Source organism: Cucurbita pepo, chromosome LG17, assembly GCF_002806865.2.
Source record: "Cucurbita pepo subsp. pepo cultivar mu-cu-16 chromosome LG17, ASM280686v2, whole genome shotgun sequence".
Taxonomy (NCBI): Eukaryota; Viridiplantae; Streptophyta; class Magnoliopsida; order Cucurbitales; family Cucurbitaceae; genus Cucurbita; species Cucurbita pepo.
This window is the reverse complement of record NC_036654.1, coordinates 2,226,031-2,243,129: the sequence shown is the minus strand read 5'-3', so window position 1 is coordinate 2,243,129 and position 17,099 is coordinate 2,226,031. Positions and strand designations below refer to the sequence as shown.

The 17,099-nt window shown below is 36.0% G+C and overlaps 2 protein-coding genes across 2 annotated transcripts; one reads left to right on the top strand and one right to left on the bottom strand.

Annotated features, from left to right (window-relative positions):
• The first annotated feature begins 2,594 nt into the window (after window positions 1-2,594).
• On the top strand, window positions 2,595-4,437 carry LOC111779353 (transcription factor TCP9). The gene has a single exon (XM_023659504.1). The coding sequence runs from the start codon at window positions 2,694-2,696 to the stop codon at window positions 3,717-3,719; it is 1,026 nt and encodes a 341-aa protein (XP_023515272.1). The 5' UTR covers window positions 2,595-2,693; the 3' UTR covers window positions 3,720-4,437.
• A 2,159-nt stretch (window positions 4,438-6,596) lies between these two features.
• On the bottom strand, window positions 6,597-16,748 carry LOC111778323 (phospholipase D gamma 1-like). Its single transcript, XM_023658073.1, has 11 exons — window positions 16,599-16,748; window positions 14,579-16,503; window positions 14,169-14,285; window positions 12,926-13,120; window positions 10,162-10,407; window positions 9,945-10,013; window positions 9,279-9,426; window positions 8,672-8,820; window positions 8,069-8,245; window positions 7,541-7,738; window positions 6,597-7,050 (listed from the first exon to the last, which is right to left on the bottom strand). The coding sequence occupies exons 2-11, from the start codon at window positions 16,238-16,240 to the stop codon at window positions 6,757-6,759; spliced, it is 3,255 nt and encodes a 1,084-aa protein (XP_023513841.1). The 5' UTR covers window positions 16,241-16,503; window positions 16,599-16,748; the 3' UTR covers window positions 6,597-6,756.
• Between the last annotated feature and the right edge of the window lie 351 nt (window positions 16,749-17,099).

Sequence of the window (17,099 nt, the reverse complement as noted above, 5' to 3'; positions counted from 1 at the left end):
ATTATTTTAAGAAAAAAGAAACTCAGAGTATTGAAATGATGACAAAATTAAAAAAAAAAAATTATTTAAATCTTTATACTAACCAAATAAATTAAAATTAATTTGATTTTTTTTTTTTTTTAATGAAAAAATTGAGAGAAAAAAAAAGGATATTCTCCATTAAGAATTTATTCCCTACAAATTCGTGGCAGAGAATCCCTATATCCATCCAGCAAATATAATAGGATCAATCTATTTTTAGTACGGAAGGGTAATATAGTAATTTGGCTGCTCATTGTTCCACTAGTACCGATACAGCCGGCTGATTTGGATATATTTTGATATTTATAATTACTTATAATGGATAGCCTTTTTATAATTAAATTTATATATATATATATATATATATATAGTTCTTTTAATTTAAATTTAATCTAAATAAAAAAATATATTTTTAAAACTTATCTAAATTTTCACTTTTTTATCAATTTATATACTTATATTAATAGTTAAATGGGCCAAAATTCAAACCACCCTTTTATTTATATTTATATTTATATTTATATATTATATATTAATGATTACAATGGTTTAGCCACTTTTCGTTGGTAGTTCAAAGGCGGTTGCCCCTCCAATACGAAGTGTATAAATATAGAAACTTCTATCATTTATGTTTGAGAATTTACGGAGGAAATTAGGTTTTAAATTTCTCGAAATGACACGATTATATATCTAAAGGGAATGCATTCGGGCCTAAAAGCATCTAAAGCTGAGACTTATGTAGACATTAAGCTATTTATTTGGAAAAGTCCAATTTTTTTCTCCAGTAAAGTTGCTAGTACGAGGTGAACTCGTATTCACCAGAGTGAAGAAGAAGAAAATGGAGGAGAGATTTGACATGGTCGTGTAGAGCGTGAACATATAGAAAAGGATTGAAGGGACTCGTCCGCGATTTAACATTCGTAGAATGTTACATTCTATTCCCCGTATGTTTAATAAAGCCAAAAATCTCCCTTCACTGATATGAGTATGTGTAATAACCTATTTTCGAGAGACTTGAGTCATGGACGGTTACTTAGTGATGTGAAATATTTGAAAATACAAACTTTTTAGATTTAAGATAACATCGTTTAAAATACATTACAAACTGGCAAACTACAACGATGCACACACAAAAAAATGACATAGGTAGTCAATGAAACCTCGAAATACAAAAATCAAGGGTTCATAAGAGAATCATAGTACAAGACATCAATCTAGCTCAGTACTCCATAGCCCCTAGCTCGTATGTGCCTATGCCTCGACCGCTCCATCATGCTTCATCTGAAAAATTTACAAGTAGCGGGGATGAGAATATAGAATATACTTAGTAAGCAATTTGCTGACCGTTCATAGTTCATTATTAAGTTTTATTGATCTTAATTGATTTGTTTGGTGTCTTATTCTTGATTGGTGTTAATTCCTAAGTACAGGTTGTTCCTAGGCTAGACCCAAAGTCTTCTTAAGCTCAACATGGGTACTCCAAAAGTCATTTCAGTTTCTTGGATTCTTAGTCCTATCTGGACCTCCAACCCTCGTATTTTTTTTTATTTTTTATTTTTAAGTTTTTAGGTCTATTGATTAGTCGTTGCTACTAGTCTCTTTTATCATCATATCTCTAAACCCTCGAGGCGTGACCTAGGTATCAATCTCATAGGGTTCATGCATGCTAAGGTTCAACCAACTCTAAGGCACAACTGACCCCTGTGCCTTGTGACAATAGATTCACTAAAGAAAAGTTAATTGACAAACTTCTAATAATCCCTACAGAGCGAAAATCATCACAGGTCAGTTTTATAGTTATTCAAACTCCCAACAATCGAGTCAAGTTTAAGATGAAGGGTTAGTTGGTGAACCCCAATCGACCCACCAACTAATCCATATAACCGTTAAAATCACATGCATGAATATTAACCATAAGTCTCAAGGACAACCAACTCTATAGTACAATTGTAGACCCCTACAACTCATGACAAACTCGTTACAAGAAAGCTAAATGGGTAAACATCCCAGTAGTCCTAAAAAAATTCTAAGAAACCCATGAACCCTTACCTCAATAGAATAGGTTCGGAAAAGAAAAGAAAAGAGACCAAAGTTAAAATAAGGTAATCGTGACAATTTTTTTACGTAAAGGAGAAAGAACCAAACCCCTTTTTCCTCGAATTAAATTAGATTAGGATAATTTGATACATGTAATTAACTTAATTTAAAAAATTTAAAGGGCTATTTTAGTTTAATTAAAAAATAATTGGATAAAATACAAAGGTTATAAGGTGGGGTTAAGAGCAAATTTGAGCTTATAATATTTATATATTTAGAGGGCGGTGGCCAATAGTGGGTTTGAGAGAGATGCAAATGTGAAGTTGGGAGTTATTGGAAGAAATAGAAGAAGAAGAAGAAGAAGAAGAGAGTAGGACCACCCATCATCCCCATCTTTGACCCAATCCAACGGCTCATCTCTCTCCACATCTGGCCCCCACCCCCTTTGTGGGCCCACTCCCCCCTTCCATTTCCACATTATTATTAATCCCCCCCACCCCCCCAACTTTCCCTCTTTTCCCATTTTCCACCCCCTTTATATACCTTATTCCATTTCTTACCCTAACTCCTCTGTTCCCATTTCTTACTCTTCCTCTTCTTCTTCCTCCTCCTCTCTCCGATCCTCTCCTTTCCCCATGGCCGATATTCAGAAGCAGGAATACAACGACGACGACGACGAAGACTCTCCGGTTACCGATCTCCGGATGAATGATTCCGACTCCTCTCGAATGGACCTTCTTGCCCTTGCTCCCAAGCAGGAGGATCCCGACGACTCCCATGATTCCGACCTCCCGCCATCCCAAATTCAGGTCGTTAACTTCGCGCCGGAGATTGCTAAAACCGTCTCGGTTTTACCGCCTAAGAGAGCCTCCACCAAGGATCGCCATACCAAGGTCGAGGGCCGCGGCCGGAGGATTCGGATTCCGGCTACCTGTGCGGCGCGTATCTTCCAGTTGACTCGAGAGCTTGGCCACAAGTCTGATGGCGAAACCATACGGTGGCTTCTCGAACGGGCTGAGCCGGCGATCATCGCTGCTACTGGAACTGGTACCATTCCCGCCATCGCTATGTCTGTTAATGGCACTCTCAAAATTCCCACCACTACTTCTTCTAATCAAGATTCCGCCGACCAATCCGTTGGTAAGAAGCGGCGTAAACGTCCTGCTAATAGTGATTACGTCGACGTAAACGATGCCGTTTCCGTCTCAGTCTCCAACGGCGTCGTTCATTCAGGTACCAGTACCACCGCGGCCGTGCAACAGGCTTTACCGCCAGGGTTCGTTCCGGTGTGGGCCATCCCATCGAACGCTATAATTCCCGGGGCGGTTTTCATGGTTCCATCCGTGGCTTGCTCTTCCACCCGTCCTCAGTTGTTTTCATTTCCTGCTCCGGGGGCGCCGCTCGTCAATACGACGGCGCGGCCCATTTCCACCGTCGTATCGAAGGCGGACACATCACACATTCAATCCAGCACCACGAATCAAAGCTCGAGCAGTTCTAGCGCTTCCACCTCGAAGTCAGAATCCGTGATGGCACCGATCTCGAGCTCCACCGTTCCGACGAGCAGCAAAACGACGACGCGGATGCTTAGAGACTTCTCGTTGGAGATATACGATAAGAAAGAGCTTCAATTCATGTCTCGCTCAGCTTCAAAACATTGACAAGAAGGAAAAGAAACATACTAATAGCTATCTCAGTGTAATTCATCCGCCATTGACGAACCAGAGGAAAGAAGAAGAAGAAGAAGAAGAAGGAGAAAATTGGAAAAGTAATTGTTTTTTTTTTTCGGCAGTGCAGCGGAAGGAAAGGGAAGCACGAGGTAGTCACGTGATAGACGTGAGGATCAAAAAGTAAATGCACGTGTAAGGTGGGGTGGAGAGTTTTTTTTTTAATTTTAATTTTTATTTTAATGAAGGCGCAAAAGTGTGGGGACCACATCAGCAAGGTGGGTCAACACTACGGAAAAGAGAAAAAAATATATAAAAAAATAAAAAATAAAAAAAAGAGTGGGGTCCAGCTAGTAGGGTGTGGGGGGGACCACCATTTAACCTACTTGTGTCATGTGATGGAGGTGGGAGTGGGCCCGGTGCACTTGATGGGCCCAAAGGTGGCCTAATGGGCCAGAAGGTTGTGGTGGTCCGAGCCAGGTGGATGGGTGGAGGCTGAATCGGCACGTGTTAGAATGTGGGCCAGTGCGGCCTAAGAACCTTTCCTATTGACACGTGGAGAAATCAGATTCGTTTGGTATCAGATGCTTTTTCTGGAAAGCTTAGCTGGTTATTTTAGTTAGAGAGAGAAAGGGGGGGTAGATTTGTAAATTCATTCTTTAGCTGAAGTCTTGATAATCCATTAATCATTAGTAACGACGTCGTTTTAATATATTCCCTTTTATTTTTCCTTTTTGCATGGTAAGGAGAAAGTATTTAAAAAATTCAAAAATTCATATTTCTATCGATATATTAACATAATACATAATGGTTTAGTTAGGATATATTTAAAATTAATTTCTTTTATTATGTTTTATACCTCATTATCTCGTCTTATTTTTATGTTAAATAATCATGTTATTTATTAGAATTAATTCAATTACGTTAAAATTATAAAATCATGTTCAAACTTACTTTAAATATACACGTTTTTAGAGTTACATTTTAATATTTTGTATCCGTTGACTTATGTGAAAAAGTGTAGCATCGATGCTAGCTGACCCTGAAAACTTGTCCATCATATGGTACCCACATTATGTCACGACACATTGTGTGTCATAAAGTACTCACTCAAACTTACCGTAGCCTATAAAACGTTCAAAACAAATATCATGCCTCCATTGTCGTAGTTTTTGGGCAAATAATTGTGGAAGTCATAAGTGATTATTCTTGATTGTGCGTTTGTGCACTCATATGATACGTCTAAAGTTCATAATGGTTTATGTAGTGCATGATTAGGAATGTCTATAGGAAGAGGTGGAGATATGGAAGCTTCCTCTATCCCTGCCTCCTATTTTAATTTTCATTCTTGTAAAATTTCTCATTTATTTTTATTTTTGTAAGAATTGGAGTAGAGATTACTCACTCAAAATTTGGTGGGATCCAATTCCTATAATGAATTTTTTTCGATTTTTATGTTTTTTTTAAAATATTAATTTCAAATAATATTTTAAAAGGATAATATCTATTTTAACGTAAATTCAACTATATTTTATAAGAAAAAATATAATATAATGTTGGACATAATTATAAAAAATAAAAAATAAAACTCAAAATTCAATATTACAACATAATATTCTACCTGAATCTTGTTCATTAAGTTATTTTTCATTCCGTAGAACAATAGTAATAAGAAAACCTTAGTCAATTAAATCTAAGAACCCTCGTAAGCATCTAAAAATGCAAACCCTTAATTTACAAAGGCTAAAACCTCAAATCAATTTGATTTCACTGCAAGAAACATAAGACTTATATTACTTTATTGGTCAAATATCTTATGCCAACAATACTTATTTGAGATTCGAATCCCTCTATAAATAAGATTGATTATGTAAAACTTAAATGATTCTAAACATGCCATCTAAACTTAATAGAATTGCAAAGAAACTTAGCCTTAGTTAAAGTAGAGCACAAATGTGCTTTTTACTACATCTTTTCAAGTATGTTTTACAAATATAACATACATGACTTTATATAGCTTCAAAATGAAAATCATATAGTCTCAAAATGAAAATCATTGATGTTACACGAGACATTCTAATAGTTGTAACCTTCATATTTTATGACCATAATTAGCTAATACGTAGATGTAATCTCAAAGTAAATAAAAATCTTAAAATAAATTAAAGAAACACAATAACTCTAGATAATTATCCACCCAAAATTTGTAACGGAAAAGAACAAATGAATATTTTTAATGCAACATCTTGCGATAATTTGAACAATATTTCACCGTACCTAACAAAGATCCTGTTTATGTAATTACTAATAAACGTCAAAAGGAATGAAAAGTAAGAGATATGAATAATTTATTCTCACCTAGAAATGAACATGGAATGATGTGTATTACACTAAAATTAAGAATTATTCTTATTCATTACATCATTTTTGGGAACAACAGTGAATTCCATTCTCATCCTCTATGTCAAAATAATTCTCACCACCAACCCTTTTTTTTTTTTTTTTAATTCTTTTTCAGTCCAACCTAAATCTGACTTTGATTTTCATGTCAACCCTTAAATAATATCAATAATAGAACATACATTTTAATTGTAGTTCAAAAATAATTTCTATGATTATAAATTATTTTTCAATAAAAATCTTGAACTAATAGTATAAATTTAAATCCTAAACTTTTATAAGTATGTCAATTTACATGTTAAACTCTCCATTAGTGTACAATCCTTCCAATCGAGTATGATATACGTACGAACAATTATAATTCATAAATCATTAACAGAAAGGAAAACTATACTTCCAAAAAAATAGATGTTATTAACATAATTAAATGAAGAAAAAAAAAAACAAAACAAAAAAAAAAAACCCCATGTATTGGGGTTACACGCCATTACCAAAAAAGGGAGGAAACGATGGGTGTTGCTCCATTATTTTTCCTTTACAAGTACCTATCAAAATCTTCAATTACTGTAACCTGTAAAGACAGCTTCCCGGCTCATTAGTGGTTGTATTGGAATGCAACCAGAGGCTATATTTAGATAGTGAGGTTCTCATGAATGCCAAGAAATGAACCAACTATTTTTCCTCCTACGTCTGGGAAGTTTTCATGTCCAGGAAGAGATCTTACTCTCCCTCTTCTATCAACTTCAACAGGGTACTTCAGAAGATGTCCTCTCATCTCTGTTACATCTTCTCCAGCAAATTGTTTCCAGTTTGATTCTCCAATTGTTCTAAGTTTTTTCACGCATTCCAGGCTCTCTGGTTGGTTGAAACAGTCTTCCATAGTTCCCGTATGCTCCGCCCACAACGACATCCGATATCCATAGATCTACAGATCAGGACATTCAGATCCCAGAATAATTCAGAAATGCTGTTCTATGTAAATGAACATGTAATCAATTCTCAACAAATTCTTCCCACAAAATGAACATGTATCTGAACACGATTGCAAAACAAGATGTGGAACTCTCCTGTTTCAAGCATATGTTTTGTAAATTCATAAAAAAAAATGTCTTCCTCACGGTATTTGAGCAATTTTAATTTGGACTCTTTATGGACTGACTCTAGTTTGTGTTAGGAATAACACTCTCCACAATGATATGATATTGTTCACTTTGATCATAAACTCTCGTGGCTGTGTTTTTAGGCTTCCCCAAAAGGCCTCATACCAATGGAGATTTATTCCTTAGTTATAAACTCATAATCATTCCCTAAATTAGTCAAATATGGGACTCCCAACCGTTTGTACAGTCCAGCTTACAGTTACTAGCATTATTTCAAGAAATTCCAGATTAGGACATTTTAAAGTTAAAACTCACCTGTCCACGAGGACGTGAAACTTTCCTTGCCCACGTATAGTGAGGTTGATAGGCTCCCATAGCAATCTCAGTGTCTCTAGTTCCTTCCATGGACCTCTGGTTGATGTTAGCAGATCCCAAAATCACAAACTCGTCGTCAACTATCATGCCTTTGGAGTGAACGTATACCATAAACCTTCTGCTTTTCCGACTAAGTGCCTGCAGTCAGTTCATTCAATCATTTCTGATTTTAATAAAAAAACACGCAGAGGGACAAGTTACTGGTACTTTTTCTTCTATTACTTGCTCTTTGCATGGAAACTCTCAAAATAATTTATGGGCTCTTCCTTTATTTTGATGTAAAATTATAACTTTCCAACAAAAACAAGAATTAAGGTCTAGTTGGATAACTATTTAGTTTTTGGTTTTTGAAAATTAAAAAGCCAAATGGTCATCAAACAAGGCCTAAAATAACAACTCAAAACCCAAACTAAAAGTTAAAAAATACATAAGACTAAAATCAAGTACTGATTTAAGGATATAGGTTACCTGAGGGGTGTTTTCTGCAGTAGGACTTTCAGAACACAAAGAATCATTTCCCTCCGTAGCCTCACGATTTCCCAGGCAGAAGAAGTTCAAATAGTCTTGAGGAGAGAATGCATCCTCAAGACCAACCTCCATCAAAGCCTTATAGATGACTTCATACATCATTTGCATCGTTTTTTGCTGAGCAACGCAAGAAAAGATGAAGTAAATCAGAAGTGTAATTGTCATAGATCAGAACATTTGTTGGCATTTCAATTACGAGGCAAAGTGGACATGGGATGCGAGAATTCCTATCCAGTTTAGCGGGGCCCAAGATGGGATCAGGTTGCCTGCAGGGAGTTAACTCCCCCCCGTAGGTATCCCCATTTAAATTGTTAGATCCGAAGAATCCTTATTTAAAGGAAGCATGCTTACTCACTGAGAGCCAATATATGCAAACAGTAATTCATATATTTACTCCACTTCAGAACTCTCTTGAAATCATCATGGGGTCATACAATATTTACTGAGAGCCAATATATGCAAACAGTAGTTCATATAGTATCATGCCATTAAATTTAATAATGAAAAATGATGGAATTCATCCTAAGCTACTAGTGAGTTTACCTGCCAAAATAATATCCTCTGAGTGGCAGCAGCAGTTGGAACGCCCTCCGGCCACATGGGAATGAGAATATATGCAGCAAACCTCTCATTTGCTCTGATTTTATCAGCAATCTTTAGTGCAATTTCCATTGGGATCAAATTGTTGGCACCTATAAACATCAGAAACGTGCATGTCAGGTCAATGAACTGCATGACATAGTTAACTCCTTCAAGCAAAGCAAAAAAGTTGGTGCTTGATAGCCAGCCATAGATTATAGTCCCGAAGTCTTAACACGCTTTCTAAATGACCCTATTGTCACATATTATCAGATACATGCTGGTGCTCCCATAATTTTTTCTCATTTTCTCTTCTAGTCACACAAACTGAACGCTTAGTCAACTTTAAAAAGAAAACTTATGGGTAGTGATGTTTCAGTATTTTTTTGCTTTAAATAGTATAATCCATATACCCAACTTATTAAGCAATCTAAATAAAGAAGATGCTGAATTTTAAGAACTTGCAGAATAACAGACTACAGTTTAATATCATAGGAATGAGATTTTAATGCTGTATTTCATGTGAGCTCTTTTTATTTTTTATTTTAATAATAATTTTTATGGGCTTTACCTAAATCTTTGTTTGAGTTCCAATTGAAGGATGACCCAATAAAATATTGGTTCTCTATATAAATGTAATGTTGGGCAGCTCGGATGGCTTTCACATATGCTGTGTGTATACTCATGTCAATCAGCACATTCTTTCCACATACAAGGTTCTGCGAGTAATATCAGGCAATAAGCATGTTACACAGACGCAAATACAAAATAAATACACGTCAATTTTATATTTAAATTTAAAGATAAATTATAAAAAATACTCTTAACCTTTATTTAAAAAATATCTCTATTCTCTCGTAACTTACAATATTACTCTTTAACTTTTCATAAACATATGATACCTTCGGAGTAGAAATTTAATAAAATATTAGTCAAGAAGTCAACATGGTGGTGACTTGGAATGATGCAACAGTGATTGAAAAGTTCATCTAGATTAAGACCGAAAGAATTATGTTAATCACATCAACTTTTCATCCACCGTTCTAACAGATTTTCTACTTCAAGGATAGTTTTTAAACGTTCATGAAAGGTTAAGAGTACCATGACAACTTTTGAAAGTAGCGAGGTATTTTTGAAACAAAGGCAAAGTTGAGGTTCATTTTTTAAATTTAATTTAGACTAAATTCAACCTATCATTAGATTTGATAAAAGTATAGCAAGCATAAATGTCCTTCACCTTGCTGGGGGCATCTTTTGGTTCCTTTGGAAAATCTTTAACAGAACTTGAATCAATTGAGCGAAAAATCTGCAGTATTAGATAACTCATCAAGAAAAATTGCCATAAGGAACATAGAGAAATCATTAAGAAGTTTTGTACACCGTTAGTTTCAATTGCCGAACCTTTTATCACCTAGGTAGAGTTCCACATATCCAAGAAGGGATTAAAACCTTACCTGGACATGCCATGATTCAGGGTCATTTTCATTAGTGCAGTAAGATTCCGAAATTCCAATTATGTCGGGAATTCTTTCAATCCGCAGCAAAGCGTCATCATATGATTTCAACTTCTTTATCCCATGAGGTTTTGAAGCCCTCCTCCATCTCTCCTCAAAATTCGTCAAAACATCGTATGCTGCTGGACCATCAATTTTGCTGTGCAGATCATGCCATGGTTCTCTTGGACAACCAACAGCACTACCCTGTTCAACTGAAAGATTTTGTTACTTCATAAAACCAATTCAAATTTTAACAATCCTAGATTCAATAATATATTGATTTTTCACTCCTAAAATCAATTTAGAAAGGTATTACAGCTTTTAGTCAGCTCTTTTGTCTAACTGATTATTGATTTCATATGTTCAATCTATAGTTATTTTCAGATACTGAAGATGCATGGAGTAAGACAACACATCATATTATTTATTTATTTATAAACGAATGAAAGAGTTAAAAAAAATACTCTCATCACCAAGAGGAGAACTACAAAAGGGTTTTTCAATTGGAAATCTAAGGGAAAAATAGAGAGACTAGAATCATTAAAAGGGTGTTTATGCTTGCACCAATACAAAGTATAAAACAACATCCGATCCAAAATCAAATATAGAGAAAAACTCCCTGAAAATGCTTCCATTCCTTTCACACAAAAGATACCAAAAGCAGTATTCATAGCTAACCATAAAGTACTTTTCACACCATGGGAAGGGTGGCCCAGAAACAGTGAATCCAAAATATCAAGAATGTTGTTCGGAAAAACCAAAGACCAACCAAAAGCATCTAGCATGAATACCCAATTATGAGAGGCAAAAGACTAGTAACAAAAACGAAGGCAAGGGTGTTCTGAGCTAGAGAAACACATCACACAACAAGGAGAGAGGGTGAAATGAGACATTCTCATTCTCCTTTGTAATCGATCGGACAAATTAATTCCTCCATGACTAAGCTCCCACAAAAAAAACTTTATTTTCTAGGGATAAACTTCTTTCCAAATCGCCGAGTAAAGGTTTGAACGAGGAACGGTAGCAGAAACTTGATCATTCATTACAGATTTAAACGTAAAGGAGTTGGAAGAATCAAGAGACCAACTCCAAGAGTCATTTTCTCGCCAATAATTATGAGGTTAAGAATTTGGAAAAGATTAGACCATTCAATCACCTCCAAATCATTAGGATGGTGATGAAGACTCAAATCCCACGAAGCATTTGAAGTGTTCCATGCTTGTACAACCGTAATCTTAGGTTGAGTAGTTAACGCAAAAGTCTTGGAAAAGCCTCTGCAATAATCCCGTAGTTCAACCAAGAATCCTTAAAAAAAAAAAGTGTAAAGGTCATTTCCAAGGCATCTGTGAACATAGCTAGCAACCACTCAACGGTGTAACAAACGAGGCGCCAAGGAGCTTTATAAGAACCTCGGAGAATCTATCCTGGCCATACACAAGCTCTGCCAATGGTAGCATTTACCAAAACAAAGATATTGCGCCAAAGAGCATCTTCCTCATTCAAAAATCTTCAGATCCATTTAGTCGAAAGAGCTAACTTCCTAAGCTGAAAATTGCCATTGCCTAGACCTCCCAAGAGTTGAGGTAGTTAGTTTTCTCCCAATTTATATCGTGCATACCACCCTCTCCAGTAGATCCTTCCTAAAAAGAAGTCTCTGTTGTAGTATTAACTTCAGTTAGGAGATATTTGTATAATCCCTTATTGTTATCTAGTATCAAAGATTCTCTAGGGAATTATTTAAATTTTCTGATCTAGGGATTAATCCGGATTTACTATTACATAGTAATTAAGGATTTATTTAGATTTATTGTTACCATAACTGTATTTAACAAGTCTTTCTTAAAAGACAAGTAACTCACTGAAAATTAATACATGAAAAATTGATCTAGGATTCTTATATCCTAGTGCAAGATTGACTGGTTTGACCAACTAGAAAAACAGACAAGAACAACTTAGGAGAAATCAATCCTCTAAACGATTTTCCTGCTGCATTCATCTTCAATAGCTCTACAATTTGCTTTCAATTCATGTACTCTGTTTCAATTCTAGATATGGGATTGATCTTGTTACATTGTTTAGGAGGAAATCCAATGACAATAACCGATGAAGATACTTTCTCACCCTTTAATACTATTACAATTCAGTACCATATAGTTGTAGTAGTTCTAACAGACAGTACAGCACAATTTTCCAAAGGATTTGGAGCCTCAATTCTTCGGGTTCCTTTTTCATGCAAATCTTATGTCTGTATCTTGGCTTTTGAGATCCCTAGAGATTCCCTTTAATTTTCCCAAGAATCTAGAAGGCAAAAATTGGCAGCTTGCCCTACTGCTATAATATTAGTTGAGTCCAGTGCTTCTCTTCATTTTGAGGGACATTCTTTTATTCTAGATTCTTTTGTAATTAAGTTCATTAACGGATGCCAATTTCATGTTTACGGTAGCCTTTTGATTTGTTCAAGTTTTTCTCCTTTTTGGTGTTTTCATCTCATGTACTACAATCTAATGAAAGCCTTGTTTCTTCGTTGAATGAAAACGCAAAAGAAAAACAATCTAGAAGAAGATGAAACTAACATGCCCTTAAGAAAACACTTGGGTCAGCAAAACAGGGCGCATATACTTAGGGTATTCAAATTTTTGGCACATATTAACCTTTTCCTCCTGCATCATATTTCCACAGAATATGAGCGTAGCAGACAAGTGAGACATAGTAAACAGATTACCGTGTATGTAGGATTGTGGTAATCATCCTTGTGTACTGTTTGAAGTGTCCGAAATATGGGATGTGATGGAGTATCATACCGGCCGTCGCATAAATCAAGTCCTCCAACAAAAGCTATGATTTTTCTTCTATTATTTCCACCATCAGCATCCACAATAACCGTTTTCTGATGGTGGGTATAAATAGTTCCAACTTCCTGATTATTGAGAAAGATGAGCAAGAATTAGCGAAAGGAAATATTTCCACACCAATCAGAAAAGAGAGAAGAGACAATTGAACATCCTCCAAAGTCCCCAATATGATAATGAATTGAGGAGTTTCCTAATTTATCCAAAAGAGTGGCTTTCTTTACTCCCCCTGACGTTGCTGTTCGCGGTTACATCAAAGACGATATAAATTAACAAAGACATTCCAAACGAAATATACTGATTATAAGGACGAGTTCAAGATTTTTTTTTTTTTTTTTTTTTTTAAATAATTAAATAGATTTATGAGCTTAATTCTCAAAATTAAAATACAAATGGACATGAAAAATACATACAATCTAATAGTTAAAGAATGAGTTTGATAGCAAGTACAAGTACAACAATGGTCACAAGATAGCTGAAACCAGAATGCTCAAACCTATAGCGTCCAATAAGGCAGTACAAGAATAAAATGATGTGAAGATTCTAATACCCGAAGATGAAAAAAAGTGTAAAAGTAATTTTCAAAATAGAAGATTGTCAACTATTCATTAGACTAAACATATCACTGTTTCTAGCACAATAAAGAATCTTTCTTCTGTTGATATTTATTTAAGTCATCAAAGGAAAAGATGGATTAAAAAAATAAAATAATCAGGGAAGCTGAACCGATTAGGTCTTTCAAATTGTTATTTATTGCCCAGAAAAAGACTTCTCATTTGACCGCTTCAACAATCCAGCCATGATACTGATACAAACTTCTTTATGTAGTAGAGGATTATTCTCTTTATATTGCAATCAAGATCGTATGGTTCCTTAATGATGTTGTAAGGCCTCCAATTACACAAACTAACTCCAAAAGGGGTTACAAGGTCAATCAGCAGCAGTTAGTTGGTTAGTGGGATTAGGAGGTTTGTACAGGTTTGATTTGCCAATTTTCTTGGCATAATCATGTTGAAGTACAACAAAAGTCTGACAGGAGATAGAAGTGATTAGTTAAGACTAAACTTTTAGCCATCTGGAAGTAATCTCATTTCTTACCCCANGAAGAAGGGTAACCTTTTGCTTAACCCAACTATGTCGTTTTCCAGCCATGCGAGGACAAAGTATCACTTGAACGGAGGAGTGTTTGAAAAACCTGCGAGTTTCCTCATCATGGGTTTGCATGAAACCATCCTGCAAGAATTAACGTGTGTTCTCAGCAGAGTATGATAATAGATTCTTTAAAACCACTTCAATGTAAACTGAAAACCTTGATTACAAATCGAAAACTCTTAGCTCTATCTTATACTTCTGTGATCCAACAAAGGTAGCTTGTAATTACATGCATATTCTAACAGTTGAACTGAAACGATCGTAGAATATGAACATCTAGTGAAGGACAGCTTCTAATTTAAAGGATGTTTGGAAAAGGCAACTATGATAAGCAGGAGATATAAAAGGAATACAGAGCAGGGAGCAAAACTTACGGTTTTATAACCCAAAATGCTCCTAGAAGTGGGATCGTCCCAAACAAGAAGCAGAACTCTCACTCCCTCCTGGGACTTGGACCTCAGGAGATCTCCAAGGGTACACTCTGTCCCATAGCCAGTATCTCGAACTAGTTTCACTTTGTGCCACACTGACCACCCAGTTATGTAAATTAACCTGCGAGCCTGACGTACGGAATCAAAGATGTCATGCCAACATTTCCCATGTACATAGTACATACCATTATCAAGCATCAAATTTGGAAGGTGGCCGTCTGGAACATGAGCATCTTGATAAAGAGTAACAGCTCCACCCTTTCTGAGGGGGAAATATGTATCAGGAACTCCCTGATAATCAGGACCAGCTCCCACTCCATGATGATAAGCACTGAGCCTCTCCATTGGGGTATATTGAATAGAAAAGTTCAGTGCAGCTCCAGGTTTACATGGCTTCCCATTATTTAGGATTGGGAAGGTTCCCTCAACTATAGACCCTGAATATATTTGTTCTGCAGGAATTGCTACAGTTCCTATTAGCTGTGAACCAACAACATCACTGTCTTTAACGAAAAAAAGTACTTCAGCAACATAATGTGCAACGGGAACATAGAAATGTTGCCTCCATACAGGGTTTTCATTGTTGCTTATAACAAAAGTCCTCCCAATTATTGCATTTGCTACAGATATCGATACATAAGGGTCACTAGTGATCTTATGACTCACGCGTCCTTCAATTTTGCCAGGTAATTTAGCAAACATATCCCCCAAGGTTTTGTGAAACATGTCCATATTTGGAAGATTTCTGGCCTCGTTAATCCATATTTCTAAGTTTCCATGTAACAGCAAAACTTTCAATGATGTTTTACTGTGCAATGGAACAATCTGCAAGTTCTGATTATGTTGAGACCCACCAAATGAGCTTGAATGGGAAAACAAAGGTTGCTTGGATGCAGTCAATTGATCTGAATTCCCCACATCGAAACTAGAAAAGGATGAATTGGGAAAGCCATAAAATCGATCGCGCCGATCATATCTCATACTTTGAGGAGAATTCGCCAATAACGAAGCTGAAGGTTGTGCAGGTACAGGTGCAGGAGGTGAAGCAGGGGCAGTTGGTTGATGATCAGACAAATGTACATTGCACAAAAGGTCATCAATAGGCAGGTGAGCAGAAGAGCCTGAATCAGTGTTATCCATCCTGTAGTGACTAGAGAAGCTATTTACTCGTGAAGGGGGTGGTCGGTATTGAGTTTCTGGTGAAGGGTATGCAACAGATTCTTGATACCGATATGGGGATGTACCATGTTGGAAATTGCTATGATAATGAATGGATGGCCTAGCACCACTATTAGGCGATGAGGCATCAGGGTAAGGATAAGGGTAAGATACAAGACCAGAATACGAAGGTGGATGTTGAATATACTCTATTAACCCAGAATGGGATGGGTGTGGGGGATACGCATATGGAGCGACATGTGAAGGACTATAGGGGTAAGGGTAAAGAGGACGACCATATGGATCGAAACTTGGATGTGCATAATGAGGATGTAGATATTGAGAAGGTGGATATTGAGAAGCAGGTGGGTATTGACGGGGAGCTGAACAAGGGTATGCATATGGATTGTGGTATGGATACGATGGCGAAGAACCGTAATTGTCCATAATGGAAAGTTATAAATTCATAAACAACACAGAGCAGCCCCTGTTACAGTTCGTTCGAGAAGATGAACATTAACATAACAAAATAGAAATGATCAGACAGTATGATTCCAAACCAAACACGAAATTTGCTTCCGATTGGATTCAACACAGAAAAAGAAACCAAAAGAGAATGAACGAACGGATGAAATACGTAATTACAAAATAGCAGAAGTGGTATATGATGTTAGGGCGGGAGAATGAACACGTTTGGGACAAATTGGATCCTGAAAACGGAAAGATATTACCGAAAACGGGAAACAAAAACAATCTGAAAAGAGAATGTTCGTCGAAGAAAATCGGTGTGAAGTGAGAAAATTACCTTAGTGGGGGATTGATTACGCAAGAAGAAAAGGAGTGAATGATCGTTGAAACTTGGAAACAGGGGAAGGAAAAATTGAGGAAGAAATCATTGGGATCTGGATTTCAAAATAAACCATGGAATTTGGTTTGAGCTTTGTTTTCTCTTCCATTTTCCTTCATCTGATTGAAAAGCGCGCGAGAATGAATTACTGGTTCGTCCAAGTGGAAACATTTTGTTGGTAATCCAAACAGTGTTTTTTTTTTTTTTTTTCCTCATTTATTTATTTATTTATTTATTTTGTATTTAATGTTTTAAGGTACGGGATGAATTGGATTAGGTTGGGTTATTGAATTTTGTAGATCGATCTAAAATTTTGGATTAATTGAGTCGTAATTCGAGCCATGCAAATAAAGTTTATAATTAGGTTGGGTTAAGTTCGATCCTCGATGATTTTTTTATTATATCTTTTAAAATAATTATATTTATTTACGAAATATATTGCACTAATAACTAAAATCT

What these genes read in the sequence shown, in the direction of transcription:
- LOC111779353 (XM_023659504.1), top strand. Translation starts at nt 2,694, where the DNA reads ATGGCCGATATTCAGAAGCAGGAATACAACGACGACGACGACGAAGAC.
- LOC111778323 (XM_023658073.1), bottom strand. Translation starts at nt 16,240, where the DNA reads ATGGACAATTACGGTTCTTCGCCATCGTATCCATACCACAATCCATAT. An exon ending in GAACTCAAACAAAGATTTAG is followed by an intron (nt 8,821 to 9,278) that starts GTAAAGCCCATA and finishes TGATGTTTATAG; the next exon opens with GTGCCAACAATTTGATCCCA. An exon ending in AGAGGATATTATTTTGGCAG is followed by an intron (nt 8,246 to 8,671) that starts GTAAACTCACTA and finishes TGCGTTGCTCAG; the next exon opens with CAAAAAACGATGCAAATGAT.